Raw genomic sequence first — 18,327 nt, 5'->3', positions numbered from 1 at the left:
GTGACGTGAGGGTGAAAATGGTTGGATAAGTAGAAAAATGTGCCAACTCGGATATTAAAATAGCAAGAAATGAAAATGAGTAACTTATTTTTCTGCTGCAGACCCCCTGGTACTCAGGGGCACCTGATCCTGTGTTGAAAACCGCTGGATTAATCACATTTAATAAGATCTTGTTATTGAGGAGAAAGCTTTGGAGCTTTGTTTTTGTGACCTGTAGCCTAACTTCCCTGCCTGGTGTTACTGACATATTATTCTCACTGCTTTCTAATTCGTTTTTAAAACACACCGCCGTATCAGATTCTCACTGCATTAATGTGTTTGGGCTGAATAATGGTGACCTGGTTTTGGCACCAAGCCTTTGATTTAGGTCTTAAAAGACATGTGTGGAGTCTGAGGCCCACACACCAACAAAGGTAGAGGCATGCAAACTGAGAGATTGGTAGTTTTCATTTGATGTTTGTAAGTTTAATGTAGAGTGACTGTTGACAGACCTGCATATGAATTTTGGAGGAGGAGGATGGATGGCAAAAAAATCGTCCCATGAATTAAAAATCCCATTTTTTAACAAATATTGAGGTAGTATTTGTGTTATATTGACAAAGTCGAGATGGAATTTGCAGTTTTTAGTTACTGCCAGGTAAAACATTGAAGTTTTTCACAGTGTCACAAGCTTAACATTCGGCATGTGTGCTTCCTCCAGCCAAAGCGAGCGGGAGGAGTTTGAGACCGAGTACAAGCAGAAGTACGAGAGGGAGAGAGTCCTGCTCACTGACGAAAACAAGAAGCTGTCCAGTGAACTGGATAAGGTAAGATATTTGTTTACATGCACACAAAGTAAAACAAAAATCACTCAGGTTAAAAGCTTCGTAGAGGTCTGTTTATCTCTCTTATCTCTCTACCACACACACACACATAAAAAAAAAAAAAAAAAAAAAAAAAAAAAAAAATACAGTTCCCTAACCCCAAGTAACCCGGCTCAAACCCTTTCATCACATTCCTCTCTCTCAGCTATGCCAAAGAAATCACCGTTCAATATCCCCCATAAAAGCACTCTGCAGCTTCCTGCACATTCAGATGGAATGACTCTCTGGATTTCTCTCTATTGACTTTGGAATTAGCTCTTGGAAGTTCAAGAAGGCTCCGAATTTACACAATGTCTTATGAGTGGGAGGCATTTTGACTTATGGAATAAAATGTCAGTGTTGTTTTTAAAGTCTGCAGCTGATAAAATGGAAAATATCTGGATGAAATAGAGCCAGTATGGATGTGGCTGTCACCAGAATGAAAGCGCACGTCACGCTACATATTTAATGTATTATTCTGTTATTTCACATTCTGAAAAATGATATTTATAAAAGCTTAAGAAATCAGATTAGCACAGATTAGATGTGTCTGTATGATTTGCTTCTCTGTACAAAACAGTCCTTGAATACATTTGGAGAGTGAGGAAATATTATTGTTTGACTCGTCTTATCTTTCAAAGCAGGCACTGAATCTCAACTCTGTTTGCTTAGTAGCAAAATCAGGCTGCAATCCATAATGTCTTTACGTGCATGTTTTCAGAGCGGGGAAACCTCTGCAGTTTAATTTTCACTGTTGACAATTTCAAATTGGTGATGGATGTGGAGTAATAATGCAGAAAGTCGAGCTCTGCTGTAGCAGTTCAGACAGACATGAGACACTTTTTACTGCGTGTTTAGAAATGAACAGGAGCTTTAGATAAGCTCCTCTTTCTGCGTTCTCATTCTAAATCTTTGTTTGCTCTTACGAGTCTTTCAATTCAGATCCACCAAACTCCACAAACCTGCCCGTAAAATATTAGTAGAAAATCTTCAAGACTAAAATTGGCAAGCCATCATGTACATCACGCTTCAAAATATTTTTTACGTTTTATGAATTTTTATTTGAGCTCATGTCGGTTATATATTTAAACAAAACTAAATGTATTATAGTTCTCCAGTCAAATGTTTTCCCCCGGTGAAGAAAGGCAGACCCTGTCTACATGACTCATGTGACTGAGCTGCCACTTAGTTGGTATTAAGTGCGTCTTGCATGAGGCCCGTTGTATTTTTTTTTTCCCATTGTGCTAAAGTAGCTGGCAGAAACGGCTAGCTTAACAGCTACAGCCATGATTCACTAGGATTTCCTGGTGTCTGATGGTCATTTCCAAACCTGTGCAGACATCTGTGTGATACTCCTTCACATCTGGGCATTAGAGCCTCATTTTGAAACATGATCCACTGACTAGCGTGCCATTTTGATACAATTCAAACTCCAAAACCAACAGACCAAATAAGTCAAGATATCCTTGATTTATTGTGTGACAGATGTTGTTAATAAATTAGCAGATATAAATCAAATCCACCTTCAGTGATTTCATGTATTTCAAACCATGAAGTACATTGGACCTTATGCAAGAATATTTCTCCAATGTTTTTGTACGAGTGTGCCTCTTCAAGGACTTCTCGTCATGCGAGGAGGTGCCGGGCGCACCAGCAGCATTGGGATTAAAGGTCAACCCGCTCTACCCACCGTGCAACAGCTGCCCCCTTGAAATTAATAGCGAAGTGTGTATATGTATGTATGTATGTGTATATATATATATATATATATATATATATATATATATATATATATATATATATATATATATATATATATATAAAATAAAATAAACAAACCATTATTAAACATCTCCGTCTTGGTTAACAGCAGACTTACTGCACATGACATGTGTTCCCACTTGAGAAAATATTACAAAATACCAAGAAGTTGGTGAAAGTTTTCCTAAATCACTCGTATAAGCTATTTAAGAACGGATCTGTTGGCGTGGGGGCTTCTTGCATGAGGCCCGTTGTGTTTCTGACGAGGTGTGGTGTCTCTGTTTCTATTAGCATCATTACTGGGAGTCTGTTTTGGAATGCAGCATTATGTCATTTAGTGGGCTCCTACTTTACAGCACATGCCAAAAAAGCAAATATTTATTTCCGTACCATGTTTGTGTTCATTACAGCGACTCGAAGGCTTTGAGCACCTGGGAATTAAATCCTAACAACTGTCATAACCTTCAACAATACAATGATTCATCCTCCATATTGAACCAGTCATCACGTTCAAGGCTGAGCACCTCCGCTTGTAGTCACGCAGCAACGACACCTGTTACACTCATTACACAGTAGTACGCTCCTGTGATGTAATGTCTATTTATATTATATGAATGAATCCATTTAGCAGCTGTGTCACAGTTCCTAGTGACAGCTTTACGGCTCTACGCTTTTTAGTATGATGTTGAATATGATCTGTTTTCATTACTCGTGTGTATGTGCGTTTTCCCCTCAGCTGACCAGCATGTTTGAGAAGGTGAGCGGCTCCAACAGGCAGCTGGAGGACGAGATGAGGGAGCTGGCTGACAAAAAGGAGAGTGTAGCTCACTGGGAGGCCCAGATCACGGAAATCATCCAATGGTGAGACGCACGCATAAACACACACACACACACACACACACACACACACACACACACACACACACACACTTGGAAAGACTTTCTCCAATGTCCACAATACTTGCTGAGGCTCATACTTTCCCATTAATGCTTGAGCATAAGCTGAAACACAGCTATATTCAGTCAGACACACACACACACACACACACACACACACACACACACACACACACACACACACACACACACACACACACACACACACACACACACACTCACTCCCATGCTGTTTAGTAGGGTATTGGGTACCTCCATTCAGTATAACTGCAGCATTTCTCACATGCCTCCAAAGATCTTAGTGCTACTTGACCCTCCCTTCCTCTCAGATCACTTCCCATTGCAACTGACACCTCACCAGCTGCTCGGCTTCCCTCTGTTGGACAAACCCTGCAGTCCTCACATAGCACACATACTGCACAATCACACACACACACACACACACACTCACATGATACATCCATTCAGACGCAGATACACACATACACCAATGCACACGCTCACATTCCAAGCATGCACATACAAATGCTGAGTCTGGAATGCATTTTTTTAAGAATTTAGTGTTGCATGTTGCCCCCTGGTGGAGGAGCTGTGCTGCTGCAGTGGACTAACTGGGAAACAGGATAAGTTAGTGGGTGGAATATTATACGTAGTCCTCTTATCGTGGCATTTTAAACTAGGGCTGCAACTAACGATTATTTTAATAATCGATTAATTTGTTGATTATTTTTTTGATTAATCAATGATTCGGCGAGGAAAAGGCGAGTGAATAAAAACGTGTCTTTAGTCTTGCAAACTATACCACCTCTGCTTTACTACTGTTATTAACGAGCTAACGCTAACTTGCCATGCTTGTCAAGCTGGATAACGAGTAAACAGCAGCACCAGGAGAGCTACTGGAGGGACGTTACGTTCCTCACTTCAAAACGGAACAACAGTAGGATTCTGTAGTGACTTATCCTGCTGTTGAACTCTTCCTCCTCATCAAGGACTCCAACATGTTTAAGTTTTAGGTGCTGAATCATTGCCGTGGTTCTCCCGTGCCATGTTTCTTTTGCATATCTTGCAATTAACACACCTTTTCAATTTATTTAGTGTGAAATGCTCCCACACCTTGGATGACTTAGGTCGTACTGATTTCTCTGCCTCCGCCATGTGTTTCAGAACAACGTTACGGGTTTCTCCGATGGTCTTTCCTCTACCTCCGCTCTGCTCCACGCTCAACTCAACTTTTTTATACTCAAACATCTCCGCGACTTATTAAGTGGCGTAATAATCGCGCAGCACAACAAATCGATAATGAAATTTGTTGCCAACGCTTTTAATAATCGCTTTTAATAATCGATTTTATCGATTTGTTGTTGCAGCCCTATTTTAAACAGTCTGAACAGTTATGAGGTTCTTTTTTCAGGCCTTCAGTATTAATGGTTATGTGTGAAAGTATGTCTTTGGAATGTCTTTGCCTGTATAGTAGTATAGTAATGCAAATATGTGTATTCATGCGTGTGTGTGTTTTCTGCAGGGTGAGTGATGAGAAGGATGCTCGGGGCTACCTGCAGGCTCTGGCCACTAAGATGACAGAAGAGCTGGAGGGACTGAGAAACACCAGCCTGGGAGCGAGAGCCACGGTGAAACACACACACACACACACACACACACACACACACACACACACACACACACACACACACACACACACAGTCTCAAACTACGGTAATCCTCTGTATTATTTAGATGCAGGCTGTAATTAAGATAAGGTTGATGAATGTCCTCCTCCTGTACTCCTCTTCTCTCACTTCTCCTTCCATCTTTCACCGTTTCTTTTTCATTTACTAACTTTCTTTCCTCTGTGTTCCAGGACATGCCGTGGAAGATGCGGCGCTTCGCCAAGCTGGACATGTCGGCCCGTCTGGAGCTGCAATCTGCCTTAGACGCTGAGATCAGAGCCAAGCAGGGCATCCAGGATGAATTGAACAAGGTCAAGGCCAACAACATGTCCACAGAATGGTATGGATACTTCGTAACAACAGTGAAAACATGAATTATTAAAAACATTAGTTTTGTTGTTTGTTTCTTAAGGAAAACAATCTTTATGGAAGTCTGGATAGCATGTGGCTCATTATTGTCTGTGAACCACCAGTAAACTGCAGGATGTGGAGAGTAAAAACCAGGAGCTGCTGGCCGAGATCGACAGGCTGAAGAAAGAGACGGAGGAGCTGCGGCTACGAAGAGGTACAACTGAAAATATATCAAACGACATCTCTGTTTCCTGGTCACCATAATGCACAAAGAATGACGTGGCTAATGTGTTAATGTATATATTTATAATTTTCACTGTGGCCCTTAAAGTGCTAATGGCCCATTGATGCAGACAAAAACATATCCTTGCTATTGTATTTAATACATTTTTCAAATACAGTGGTCTTTGAAAATATATGGGATGATACGTTATATTGACGGTTGAATGGACACGGCACACTGTGAACCTTTCATGAGAGATTTTCTGTAAAAAGAGGGATAACTACACCAGGGACCCAAATTAGAGGGTTTTGCGTCAGCAGCCCTATTTTAGAAATACAACCATGTGCTATGTACATGAAATGTATTGTTACTAAGGTCATATGAAACACCCCCCACATCTGAGGAATGGTCCTGTGACTCATTTTGTTTAAGTCACCCTTTGATGTCTTAATATCACGTACTTAACCACCACGTTTGTGTTATTTGTTCTGTGCCTGTAGGTGTCAAGCACCAGGATTCCCAGAATTCCTTCTTGGCTTTTCTCAACGCCCCCACCTCAGCGCTAGACCAGTTTGATGTAAGTATTCAGGACAAAAAATCCTAACAGAGGCTGATTTAAATATGTGAGCAACCCTAAATCTGTCTGCAATTAAAGATTTGAAATCTATGATCATGAACAACTTGAAAATCATAAATCTCATAAATCTGCAGCAAATAAAATTATATCTGTGCTTTTTCTTCATGCTTTTATGTTTGTTTTTTTGTTCACATGAAGTTCTTGAGATCTTTATTTTTGTTCTATCTTTTTGGTTGTTTCCTTGCTTCATTCTCTGGTACATCAGGACTCTTATTCCTCATCCTCATCTTCTTTAATTGAGTTTTGGGAAGACGTAAGTTTCTCTTGATTAGACAGAGGTCCGTGTGTGTGTGTAGCAGTAGCTGTATGCTGTAGGACTCTGAGAATTTTATTAGCAGAGAAAGACGAAAGACAGGGTAGGTCTCTGTATCCATATTGTGTCTTGTGAGTTTGTGCTTCTGCAACTGAGAGCAGGACCACTGCAAAAACTGTCAGTCCTTCCATTTTAACAAGTTCTAAATCTTATTTTTTTTATTACAAATACAAAATACATGCAATGAGATTAATTAATGTGCTTCTAATGCACATTAATTAATTTGCTTCTAGTGTTTATACTTGTTAAGATTGTGTGTTTTTTTTACAGTCTGCTGCCATTTTATTCTGTTGCTTGCTAGTTGGCCAGTGGGCTAGTTGAATGGCTCTACATTAACTTTCTGGCGCTAGAACGTGTGTTGAGCAGAACCACTATGTACATTTTCTAAATCCTTAAACCCCTTCCTCTCTTGTTTTATCATTTTTGTAGCCAGAAAGAGAACTTGAGTTGTCGCTGTGTTCCATGTTTGCTTTTCCAGCTCACTTCCCATCACCATGTGTATTTTTTCCATTTACACCCATCCACCCTCTCCAGCCTCTGTCCTCGTCTCAACTCTGGTGGACATACAGTAGTCTAATGCAGTGATTCCTGAACTGTTCCCCAGGTTGTACTTGAGCAATTGCCAGGGAGCATGTTGCAACTAATTAACTCATCTGAACTAAACTAACTCAACTAAAATATATAGAAATTGTGATTTAATTAAAGAAATGCATCTACAATTTTTGTTGTGGAGACAAATAAACAAAAAGAAATCACAAATTAGTGTGATCTTAAGTAAATTTAAGTAAGCTGCCAATCAATCAATCAATCAAATCAGAGTCAGATAAATGGGTGAAATATTTAGCTAAAAGTAATGGATAAATGGGTGAAATAGTTAGCTAAAAGTAATGGATAAATGGGTGAAATAGTTAGCTAAAAGTAATGGATAAATGGGTGAAATATTTAGCTAAAAGTAATGGATAAATGGTTGAAATATTTAGCTAAAAGTAATGGATAAATGGGTGAAATAGTTAGCTAAACGTAATGGATAAATGGGTGAAATAGTTAGCTAAAAGTAGTGGATAAATGGGTGAAATAGTTAGCTAAAAGTAATGGATAAATGGGTGAAATAGTTAGCTAAAAGTAGTGGATAAATGGGTGAAATAGCTAAAAGTAATGGATAAATGGGTGAAATAGTTAGCTAAAAGTAATGGATAAATGGGTGAAATAGTTAGCTAAAAGTAATGGATAAATGGGTGAAATAGTTAGCTAAAAGTAATAGATAAATGGGTGAAATAGTTAGCTAAACGTCTGTTGGTTATAAAACAAGCGGTCGGGAACCACTGAACTGATGTAATACAGGCTTATATTACCATTTTCATGTTTCTCCCTCAGTCTGTTTAACTGTGTTTTCAGCTCTGTTAGACAGCCTTTCTAATATTCACTCATCTCTCTGTCTCTGCCTCTCCTGCCACTGAAGCGCTCGCCATCCGTTGGCCCATCTAGCAAAGGCAGACGCGTAAGCACCATCACTGCGCTCTGTGATTTCATTGAGCCCTTCTAAATGTGCTGTCTCGTCACATTGATGTTTGATTTGTGTGTGGATCTCCTGTGTATGTTTACTGTGGCCGTCTGATTGCATGGCATGGGTTCTGAGAAATATATTTTAATATTTGTGTGTGTGTGTGTGGCAAATGTGTCGGATCTTCCATGTTTTATTGAGGTATTCCTTTTTGTGCTGCCTGTGTGCATTGGTGTTGGTGTGTTCAGTTTAGCTTTGTGAATGGCCATGCATGGTGTATGGTGTATGCTTGTGGTGTCTCAAATTGGCATGGTCCCTGGGCTATGGTGTGTTCCCGTGTGGTACAATACATGGGGTGCAATAAAGTTGTGCTGGTTTTCCTTTGTGGCTTTTAAAGTCCAGTGAATATGATGACATATATTGACCACAATATGTGTGTATACTGTCTTCCATTTGTGTATTATGGCACCCGCTACTTCTCTCTAAGCATGAATGTAGCATATTGTTCTCTGGTTTGTTTTGTTAAATTATCACTCTGTCTCCTTTCCATTTCCTTCTCACTTTCCCCGTGTCCTCCATCCTGCCTCTCTCTCCTCAGGTGGACTCTATTGATAACTTCACCCCCTCCAACACTCCATCCAGGGAAGATGACCCCAAGTCCCACCTTAAGTCCCGCTCGCGGTCACCCTCCATGGCTAGTGATATGGAGCCCATAGAGGTCAGACAATCCCTCAGTCTGTTATTGTATTGAGGCTGGTATCCTACCAGCAACATGTAGAAGATGTCTGGTATAATTCCCTATCCTAACCTATCCTATCCCCAGTTAGGTGTGATTTAGAGGATGTGCATTGGAATAATGAAGATTATAAGACTGGTATAGTTCTCTCTCTAAACATGGCAGATCTGTATGTCTGGCATGTGGAGGAAGAAAAAAAAAAATATGTCCAAGTATTCTTCATACCAACTCAAACAGCTGAAAGTGTGACTCAGCATCTCACAATACCAAATTTGTCAAATAGGTCAGCCCGTGTGAATTACAAGTAACTCAATTATAGAGAAATGTGAGCCGTGCAATGAAAAGAAGGAGAGCATTGAGGCCAGCAGGAGACGTCAGTCTGTTCTCACACTGTTGGTGACTATGGTGCTGCAAGTCAATACCAGTGTACTAATTGGGACTCGTGGTGCTTGTAGGAGCAGATGTATGACTTGCAGTCGACCTAAAGCTAGTTGAGCTGTATGGATGAGAATATCCATCATTGCTAATATTCTGCTAATAAGAGCCTGTTGGAAACTGAAGAGAAATTTTGATCTCCAAATCTGTGCACCGTGGTGCAATTTATTGCCAGCTCTAACTTCATCACCTCCATCCTTAGCTCTGACTTCACAGAAGGTCTTGTTCTAGCATTTTGTTTCTTGGGAAGCTTTGGCCTAGAACACCAGTATTCACGTTTAATGTCACCCATACATTGATACACAGCCGAGGTACAGCATTTCACTGCTGCGTGTTTTTGTGTGTTCTATGGTGCAGTTGATAGACCATCCTCCTCGCACAGTCCAGACCCCCACCATGCGCTCAGGAGGGTACGGCAGCATTGGACGCTCCTCTCCCAAGGTCAGACGTTGTTCTGTAGGCTCACACTTCATTGTTGAACTTTTCCACACCTGACTTCATATGTTGTTAATAACCACTGATTGTGTCTCTTGCTCGATCATGCTCATTTCTTCATGCACCCCACAGCCCAAAGCACATCAGTTTGTGGTGAAGTCATTCAGCACTCCCACTAAGTGTAACCAGTGCACTTCCCTCATGGTGGGGCTCATACGGCAAGGCTGCACCTGTGAAGGTAAGGACAGGAATATCAAAACTGTGATTTAAACTGTCCTGCCAACTCTGATTTAACCCGTAGACACCATTAAATCTCTATAACACACCCAAAACCTGCATAATATTTTACCTCAATGATTATTCTCATGTTAAAGTTCAACCAATTCCCAATTTAAAGATTAAAACTACAAAGCTAGCTCGCCTTTTTCCATTGATTTTAAAATCTGATACATGACCAGTTAAACACCTCATTTGTCCTCATCTTGTCTCCGTCTCTCTCCTTGTCCAGTGTGTAACTTCTCCTGCCATGTAACCTGTGCGGACAAGGCTCCGGCTGTGTGTCCCGTTCCCCAGGACCAGACCAAGGGCCCGCTGGGTATCGACCCTCAGAGGGGTATTGGTACTGCGTATGAAGGCCACGTCAGGGTGAGTCAGGCCCTGGTTGTCTATGGCCCCAGATAGTTACTTCAAGATTGAACATTCAGTCTCCCTGCTTTTTTCCCAAATCCACACAAATGTTAACATGAGCTGTAGCTTTTGGTTACACTTGGATTTGAGGTGTCTTACCGGACCATGATGGCTCACACTCAGAGTGCAGATGCGGGAATTCAATCTGAATTGTCACCTTTGCATTTCTAGCTCTCTAGAAGGTATTTTTGCTACAAGCTTCGATGTAGGTCCATGTTATTTCACTCACACATGTCTCTGTGTCTGTCCTAGGTGCCCAAACCAACAGGAGTGAAGAAGGGTTGGCAGAGAGCGATGGCTGTGGTGTGTGACTTCAAACTGTTCCTCTACGAACTGGGAGAAGGAAAAGCCACGCAACCAAGTGTAGTAGTCAGCCAAGTCATTGATATGAGGTAGGAGAAGTGTGGAAACTCTTCTTAGTCATTAATGAATTCTCTATTCTGTCCAAGATAGTTTGGTGGTTTGGTTTAGCTGATAAATGTGACAAAGACAAAAGCTAAGTTCAGAAGCTGAAACTAGAAGATGTTTGGCATTTTTGCTTGAAAAATGACTCAATAGATTATCAAATAGTTGCAGATTAATTTTCTGTCGATCATTTAATGTATTAATTAATCTCTACAAACATATCTTTATATGAATGTAGAATCTGTTGGCAAGATTTTGGTTTTGGAAGCGTTCTGGTTTCTGTTTGCAGTCCATTTGTAGTGTGAGTAGCATCCACCAATCACGTTTGAGTGGGCTTTGGTTGACTGCAGGTAAACAGTCCGTGTGGAGAGTTAAAGAGGCGGACCGCATTGGCTGAAATGCAATCTGGGGACACTTTGGCTATCGTCTTGACGATGATTCAGCATTTCATTAACTAAAACATTATCTGCATTGAAACATGAAACAATCGTCTCTCAACTCCCGACTACATTTTCGCGTCTTCACTGGACCGTAAACAATGGTGTGCAAAGTGCAAGGAAGATAAATTCTTAGGCGGATAACTGCTGGCTTCACCGGAACCACAGAAATATTGACCGTTGCCCCCAGAGGCTTTAATTGTCATCAAAAGGATGGGCGATGGATTCTGAGGTAGAATAATCGACCAATCACGGCAGCTCTAGGTCTGGATGTCTAACCTTTGATCTCATTCCTGTCATCCAGGGATGAAGAGTTTTCAGTCAGTTCTGTCCTGGCCTCTGATGTCATCCACGCCAGCCGCAAAGATATCCCGTGTATATTCAGAGTAAGTTTTCTTCATTGCTTTGTTTTTAGCAACCAAAAGTTTCAAAATAATCTGAATCCCATGGAATTCTGAAATACTATTCAACACATAATGTGACCTGTCGCCTCTTCTCTCCTCAGGTGACGGCGTCCCAGCTCTCCCACTCCAGCAACCACAAGCCCTCCATCCTGATCCTGGCCGACAGCGATCAGGAGAGGAACAAATGGGTGGGCCTCCTCAACGAGCTCCACCGCATCCTCAAGAAGAACAAGCTCAAGGAGCGCTTCGTCTACGTCCCCAAGGAGGCTTACGACAGCACCCTGCCGCTCATCAAGACAACACAGTCTGCTGCTATCATCGGTGGGCCTTCAACACTCAGTGCTACAAGAAAACATGATATGTCCCTGCTGATCAGGATCCCAGATGTACATTCTGTCTGGTTTCTATGCAGTAATTATCTCAACAGTAGACAGCTTTTTCTTTGTGTGTTTGCAGATGGGTGTAGTTGTTCCAGGTAGAGCTATTTTCTTTACAGAGAACCAATTAGTTTCTTGTTGCGTTTGGTTTTCATTGTGTTGTGAAAATAGAAACTAGCAGATTGGAACCTTTTCTGCACAGAATGCCTTTTTCTGTCTCCGTACTGGCACTGAAACGGACGCCTGCTTCATTTGCTTTGCCCTCAGATCACGAGCGTGTCGCCCTGGGCAACGAGGAAGGCCTATTTGTCATCCATGTCACCAAAGATGGTAAGATCCACTCTCAAGGATCTGTTCTGTGTCCTCCTTCACTTGTTTTGTCCCCCTCCTCCTGTTGCTGTTTTAAATGTGTTGCTGTGTGTTCATGTCACTCCCAAAACCGCCTGCTTCTGTTCCTCTTTTATCTCCCTCCTTCATCCCCACTTCTTTATGCACTCCGTCCTCAGAAATAATCCGGGTGGGGGACAACAAGAAGGTGCACCACATCGACCTGATTCTCCAGGAGCAGTTGCTGGCGGTGATCTCCGGCAGGAACCGTCACGTCCGTCTCTTCCCCACGCAGGCCTTGGACGGCCGTGAGACAGAGTCCTACAAGCTGGCCGAGACAAAGGGCTGCCAGAGTGTTGTCTCCGGCCCCGTCCGCAACGGCTCGCTCACCTGCCTGTGCGTGGCCATGAAGAGACAAATCATATGCTACGAGGTCAGAAAACACAGACTGGCTTCTCTGAATAATTCTTTCTTTCTCGCTAACTTAAGTGCTGTGTTATTTAGCTTTTTGTTTATCTAATTCATATCACTTTCTGCTGTAAAAACTCCAGGTGAATAAGAGTAAAGGACGTCACCGTCGACTACGAGAGGTGCAGGCCCCGGGGCCCGTTCAGTGGATGGGTCTGCTCACTGAGCGTCTCTATGTGGGCTACCAGTCTGGCTTCACCCGCTACAGGTACTCTACCGGTTCACGGACAGATCTAGACACAGTGGAGATGTTACTTTAATGGTTCTAATGTCTGTTTTTGTTGTTGAATCTGACTCCACTGACCTCCACAGTGTCCATGGAGACATGTCCCCTGTCAACCTGCTCCACCACGAGGACCACACCCTGGCCTTCATCCCCCAGCAGAACCTGGAGGCCCTCTGTGCTGTGGAGATCTCCAGCAAGGAGCTGCTGCTGTGCTTCAGCTCCATCGGAGTATACGTGGACTCCCAGGGCCGCAGGTCACGTCAGCAGGAGCTGATGTGGCCAGCTGTTCCCAACTCTGCCTGTGAGTGCAGGGAATCATGTTCAGTTACATGGTGATGGAATGAAGAGGCATTCTGAACAAAATTACTTTTCCTTTTGTCCAGGCTACAACGCCCCCTACCTGTCGGTGTACAGCGAGAACGCCGTCGATGTGTTTGATGTCAACACCATGGAGTGGATTCAGACCATCCCTCTCAAGAAGGTCGGTGCTGTGGACTTTGTTCTGTTGTGAATATGACATGACTAAAGAAGGGGGCAGCCTCCAGGTCTGAAAAGTGAAGCCAACGCTGTGGTGTCTTAAAGCTGCATTCTCTCTCCTGACTATCAGGGGGCGACTCCTCTGGTTGTATAGAAGTCTATGAGAAAATGACTCTACTTCTCTCTTGATTTATTACCTCAGTAAACATTGTAAACATGAGTTTATGGTCTCAATCTATAGTTTCAAGTCTTCTCCAATACAGCATGATGTTCATTTAGTAAATTATGGTCCATTTAGAGCCAAACAGACCATAAAGCAGGGGATGCTTTAGCTTTTTGTCGTCTCTAAATGTCTTATTCAGCGTTCGGTTATACTTAGCTCCACTCTCTCGTGTCACTTCTGGTTACAGAAACACAAGATGGTGACGGCTCAAAAGCAAAACTCATTGTTTCTAAACCGTAGTCCCCTGATGTCACGGTGACTTTGTCCACTTCTTATACACAGTCCATCTATGGTGCTGATTCATTGAGACACCTGGATGCATCTCTGGCTCCACCTGGTGGATTAGATGAATGAATCCTATTTGCCACTGTCAACATAGCAACCGCTCTTATTCTTCTGATTGCCGCCCTGCCATATTGATAGATGAACAGTGCATTTCTTGAATGAAACCGATCAGTACTGATCATAAAGCAGTTGTGGAGGATTGATAGATTTCTCTACTTCCCCTTCAGGTGCGACCCCTGAACATTGACGGCTCTCTGAACCTGCTGGGACTGGAAACAGTCCGGCTCATCTACTTTAGAAACAAGATGGCCGGTAAGAACACCACACGCCTAAAAACTACAAAAATGTCAAGGATGACAGTCAATTCTACTGAAAGATGGATTCCATTGTGGAGTCGAGGGTTTTTATCAGGCTGTTGCTTCTACAATCGGCTCCAACAGGAGATGTAGCTGCAGTTGTCACTGTGAGCGGATGGGCTCCTCAACTATTTTCTCACTGTTTAACCCTTCATCTGCTCCTTGTATAACATGTTCTGTACAACAAAAGCAGCTTGAGTAACAGCAGAAGGTTTGACATGCCACTCTAAACCACAGAAGCACATTTGCATCACTTTGTAGTCGTTGGCGTAAACATGTCTGCGGCTTTGTTGCGCTCTTCCAGAGGGCGATGAGCTGGTCGTCCCGGAGACGTCAGACAACAGCAGGAAGCAGATGGTGCGCAGCATGAACAACAAGAGACGCTTCTCCTTCAGGGTGCCGGAGGAAGAGCGGCTTCAGCAGAGGAGGTCGGTACCTGCGGGATGAGGCACATTTATACTTTCTCTGCATCACCAGAGATTTGTCTCTGCTTTTGCAATCCCACCACCAGTTTAAGTCTCAGCCTCTTGTGCATCCTCTGTGTGTTGCCATGTAGAAGTTAATAACCTTTTTATTGCATATCCATGGACCAGTTGGTAACAGAAATGGCACCACTGATTTCTTCACTATGTTTTAAGACTGGAGGATAGCTAATAAAATGTGCGAGCTCATCGCAGTAGAAACAATCATTTTCAACGCTTAAGTCATCAAATAGACATGCCTTCTCAATGAAGAGCATGTAGGGGAACCGAAACCATTATTATATGTTGTAGATGTTCCACAGCAGTAAAAAAAAAAACACACACAACTAACTCTGAACCTCTGTGTGTCTCGACTTATCTTTTGTTTGCGTTTCCAGAGAAATGCTGCGAGATCCAGAGATGAGGAACAAGCTGATCTCTAACCCCACCAACTTCAACCACGTGGCCCACATGGGACCAGGAGACGGGATCCAGATTCTTAAAGACTTGCCCATGGTACACTCACACATATATTTATACATATGCACACACACACACACACACACACACACACTTGCATAAGTACATACAGGTGCACACACATTGTTCTTAAAGACTTGTTTAGCAGACTGGAGCACACAAACATAGAGGTACATATGTAAACACAGTGGGACTGTTTGAAATGTGTGTGTTTGTAGACCGGCTTTTGTAGCCCCCCCCCTCCACACTGCAGCATGCCAACAATTGAGCAGAGAAAGTCTCAGTTTCCAAATGATTCCCTGTTTTGTGAACTAACCTGAAAAGCCTGGTAGAGTCACACGATGAACCTCATTCCTCTCATGTTGCTCCTCCTGACCGGCTGTTAACGGAGACCATGCATGCGTCTATCTGCTCAAACCTCAGTGGCCAATCACACGCGGCGCCACATTTGTGTTCAGCTGTAGAGCATGTCGTCCATCCACGCTCCTCACTCCTGTCCCCTGCACTGCACTCCGTGTTGTGTGTGTGTGTGTGTGCGTTTGCTCTGTGCGTGTTTAAACCAGAACGTCCGTGTTCAGGAGAGCCGCGCGGGCTTCAGTGGTTCGGTCAGCATCCCCTCCATCACCAAGAACCGCGGCGAGCCGGGCCGCTCCATGAGCGCCAGCAGCGGACTGGGCATACGTGAGTAACCGCAGAACCCCCGTCGCTCCTCGTAGAACCAGAGTCACTTCAGTAACTTCCGTCCCCCGCGGCATGAACTTTTTTTCATGTATTCCTCCGTCCGTCCTCTCCGTCCAGGCTCGTCCTCCCAGAACGGCAGCGCCCTGCGCAGAGAGCTGTCCGGTGGAAGCTACGGATCCAAACGGCAGACCATGACCTCTCCCTCTGAGAGCTCGCTGTCCTCTGGCGGAGGCATGGACTGTGGTGACGCTCCACTCTCCCAGTTTGACAGAGAGGTCCGTAAATGCACCGTCACCGTACGCATCTCAAGAGTCTATGTGAAACACTGTCTTTAAAGAGAGTTTGTTACGGATGGCCTGAACAACATCAGCATCATCCAAATGCACATCATGATTGTAGAAGTTAGACGTTGTCAAGTGTTTGAAGAAGCGATCCCATTGTTCCCCATTGAAAGAACTCCTCCCTGTCCCATCCGTCACAAACATCCCGGCCTCTGGGCGCAGGCCTCTCACCTCATCCACCTCTCTGACCGACTGGTTAGCTCCCTCCTCCCCCTGTATAGACTCTCAATGGTACCTGCTTTAGCTTTAGCGCGGGCTAGTTGTTGCCTCAAACGACTGAATTAAACTACTGTTGATTAACAGTTTGAACCCATCTTTAACACCTGAGCTGTAAGTGGACTCAGACAGAGGTGGCGTTTCGTTCCAATCATCCTCCCCTGTGTCGCTTCCTGTTCACATAGCACCATCGGTTTTATACATTTCCCTACAAATAAAATGGATCAAACGGTAAATACATTAGCTCTTGCTGCAACTTCTACCTCCCACCCACCCATCCACCCAGACCGCCTGCCATCCTCCCCGTGATCTCCCCCCTCCTTCCCCGATCCTCATGGCCCATAAGCCTGGACGCTGTCCGCTCCATTTTTGCCCCATCCCATTCAGCTGTGCCTCGTCCTCGTCCCCGTCCCCCCCCTTCCCCTCCGCCTCCCCCTCTCCCACCCCAGCATGTTGTCTGTGGGCCGGGCGCTGAGTTCTGAACTCTCCTCTGCAGTGGCAGGCAGTCTCACCGTCGGAGAAGACCCCCGATCTGAAAAGGGCTTTAAGGACCCTGCTTAGTAAGATGAAGGTAATGTCAACAGCTGCCATGACTGCACCCAAACACACAACGGCGAGCACGAAGAACACACTGTGTCATTTTCAATATCTGTCAAACAAACGCATCAGCACGAGGTGCGTTTGAAGCTGTAGTCACATGTTAGCCAAGCCTCCGCCCTGCCACGGCTTTCGCTGCTCCATTTCAGCCCCGTCACCTCAGCAGCATCTGTTTCACCAGAGCATCAGTCCGCCCTCGCCTGGCCTGCGTCACGTGTCCCTTTTCTGATTTGAATAGGCTGCTGCTGCTGAACACGTCGTCCCACAATCACAGAGCATGTCTGCTTCCACTCAGCCCCATGTTTCTAACCACGAGCAGTCCGGCTCAGAGCACAACTAGGCCAGACGGGTACCAAACAAAGAGTGTGCTCAGGGTTCCACTCGGCTCCCTGCAGGATGTCACTCTTTCTGTGATGGGAAAATGCATCAAAGTGATTGATTTCATTAGATTGCATCTGTGGTTCAAAAGACAGTGACTGATTGGTTGACGTGGGTGGGCAGTGCTTCTCCCAATACACACACTGTGCAGCCTCTGCAGTGAATACATTTAGAACAGACATACTTGTGTATGTGAGATGTGAGGAAAAGATGGCTGACACCACTTTGCAGTGTGAGTGTGTGACGCTTCATAGCTCCGGTGTGTTGTTACTGCAGCCGTAGATGGTGGAGGTGAGGCAGTGGAGTTCTTGGCGTTTGTGAACAGGTTTTGAACCAAACAGGAGATGCTCGTCTTCACACAGCACATGAGGACAGGATCTCATGTCCTCTATTTGTGTAAAAGGGAAGGAGTGGCAGGCTTCCTGTCTGGTTTAATATCCTCACATAAGCCAGTCATACTGTATGTGCTGTACAGTATGAAGGGTTACCCCCCCTCCCCCTCATCTGGCCTGCCTGCATGTTTGTTTTCCTTCAGCTGATCATTTCTGGTCAATTGAGCTGTTCATGTGCTGATGATGTGGAATGTAGTGGAAGACGAGGGGGGGGGGGGGGGAGCAATGACATTCAATCTGCCTTTCCATCTGCCCTCCCCCCTAAACAGGGAGAAAGAATCGCATGCTTACATAGAGCAGAGCAGGGAGCC

General features: G+C 44.0%; 1 protein-coding gene across 5 annotated transcripts in view; it reads left to right on the top strand.

The window, feature by feature from the left end:
• The window catches only part of cdc42bpab (CDC42 binding protein kinase alpha (DMPK-like) b), a 74,855-nt gene that overhangs the window by 53,141 nt on the left and 3,387 nt on the right, over nt 1–18,327 (top strand). Inside the window, exons 18-42 of one of the 5 annotated variants that reach the window (XM_068708680.1) lie at nt 701–806; nt 3,340–3,464; nt 5,023–5,128; nt 5,359–5,507; nt 5,641–5,732; nt 6,242–6,318; nt 8,151–8,189; nt 8,791–8,910; nt 9,721–9,804; nt 9,931–10,036; nt 10,307–10,443; nt 10,738–10,877; nt 11,632–11,713; nt 11,833–12,052; nt 12,376–12,438; nt 12,615–12,868; nt 12,987–13,111; nt 13,216–13,430; nt 13,513–13,610; nt 14,342–14,426; nt 14,775–14,898; nt 15,330–15,447; nt 15,975–16,092; nt 16,210–16,367; nt 17,146–17,220. In XM_068708680.1, coding sequence (XP_068564781.1) covers nt 701–806; nt 3,340–3,464; nt 5,023–5,128; nt 5,359–5,507; nt 5,641–5,732; nt 6,242–6,318; nt 8,151–8,189; nt 8,791–8,910; nt 9,721–9,804; nt 9,931–10,036; nt 10,307–10,443; nt 10,738–10,877; nt 11,632–11,713; nt 11,833–12,052; nt 12,376–12,438; nt 12,615–12,868; nt 12,987–13,111; nt 13,216–13,430; nt 13,513–13,610; nt 14,342–14,426; nt 14,775–14,898; nt 15,330–15,447; nt 15,975–16,092; nt 16,210–16,367; nt 17,146–17,220 — 3,016 coding nt within the window. The remainder of the gene's footprint in view (nt 1–700; nt 807–3,339; nt 3,465–5,022; nt 5,129–5,358; nt 5,508–5,640; nt 5,733–6,241; nt 6,319–8,150; nt 8,190–8,790; nt 8,911–9,720; nt 9,805–9,930; nt 10,037–10,306; nt 10,444–10,737; nt 10,878–11,631; nt 11,714–11,832; nt 12,053–12,375; nt 12,439–12,614; nt 12,869–12,986; nt 13,112–13,215; nt 13,431–13,512; nt 13,611–14,341; nt 14,427–14,774; nt 14,899–15,329; nt 15,448–15,974; nt 16,093–16,209; nt 16,368–17,145; nt 17,221–18,327) is intronic. The other 4 variants (XM_068708681.1, XM_068708686.1, XM_068708684.1 and 1 more) reach the window with 4 other exon arrangements.

The sequence above is a fragment of the Cebidichthys violaceus genome, unplaced genomic scaffold (genome assembly GCF_023349555.1).
Source record: "Cebidichthys violaceus isolate CVI_PGR_0920_01 unplaced genomic scaffold, fCebVio1.0.p SCAF_14, whole genome shotgun sequence".
In the NCBI taxonomy this organism is placed as follows: Eukaryota; Metazoa; Chordata; class Actinopteri; order Perciformes; family Stichaeidae; genus Cebidichthys; species Cebidichthys violaceus.
This window is presented reverse-complemented; position numbering and strand designations above follow the sequence as displayed.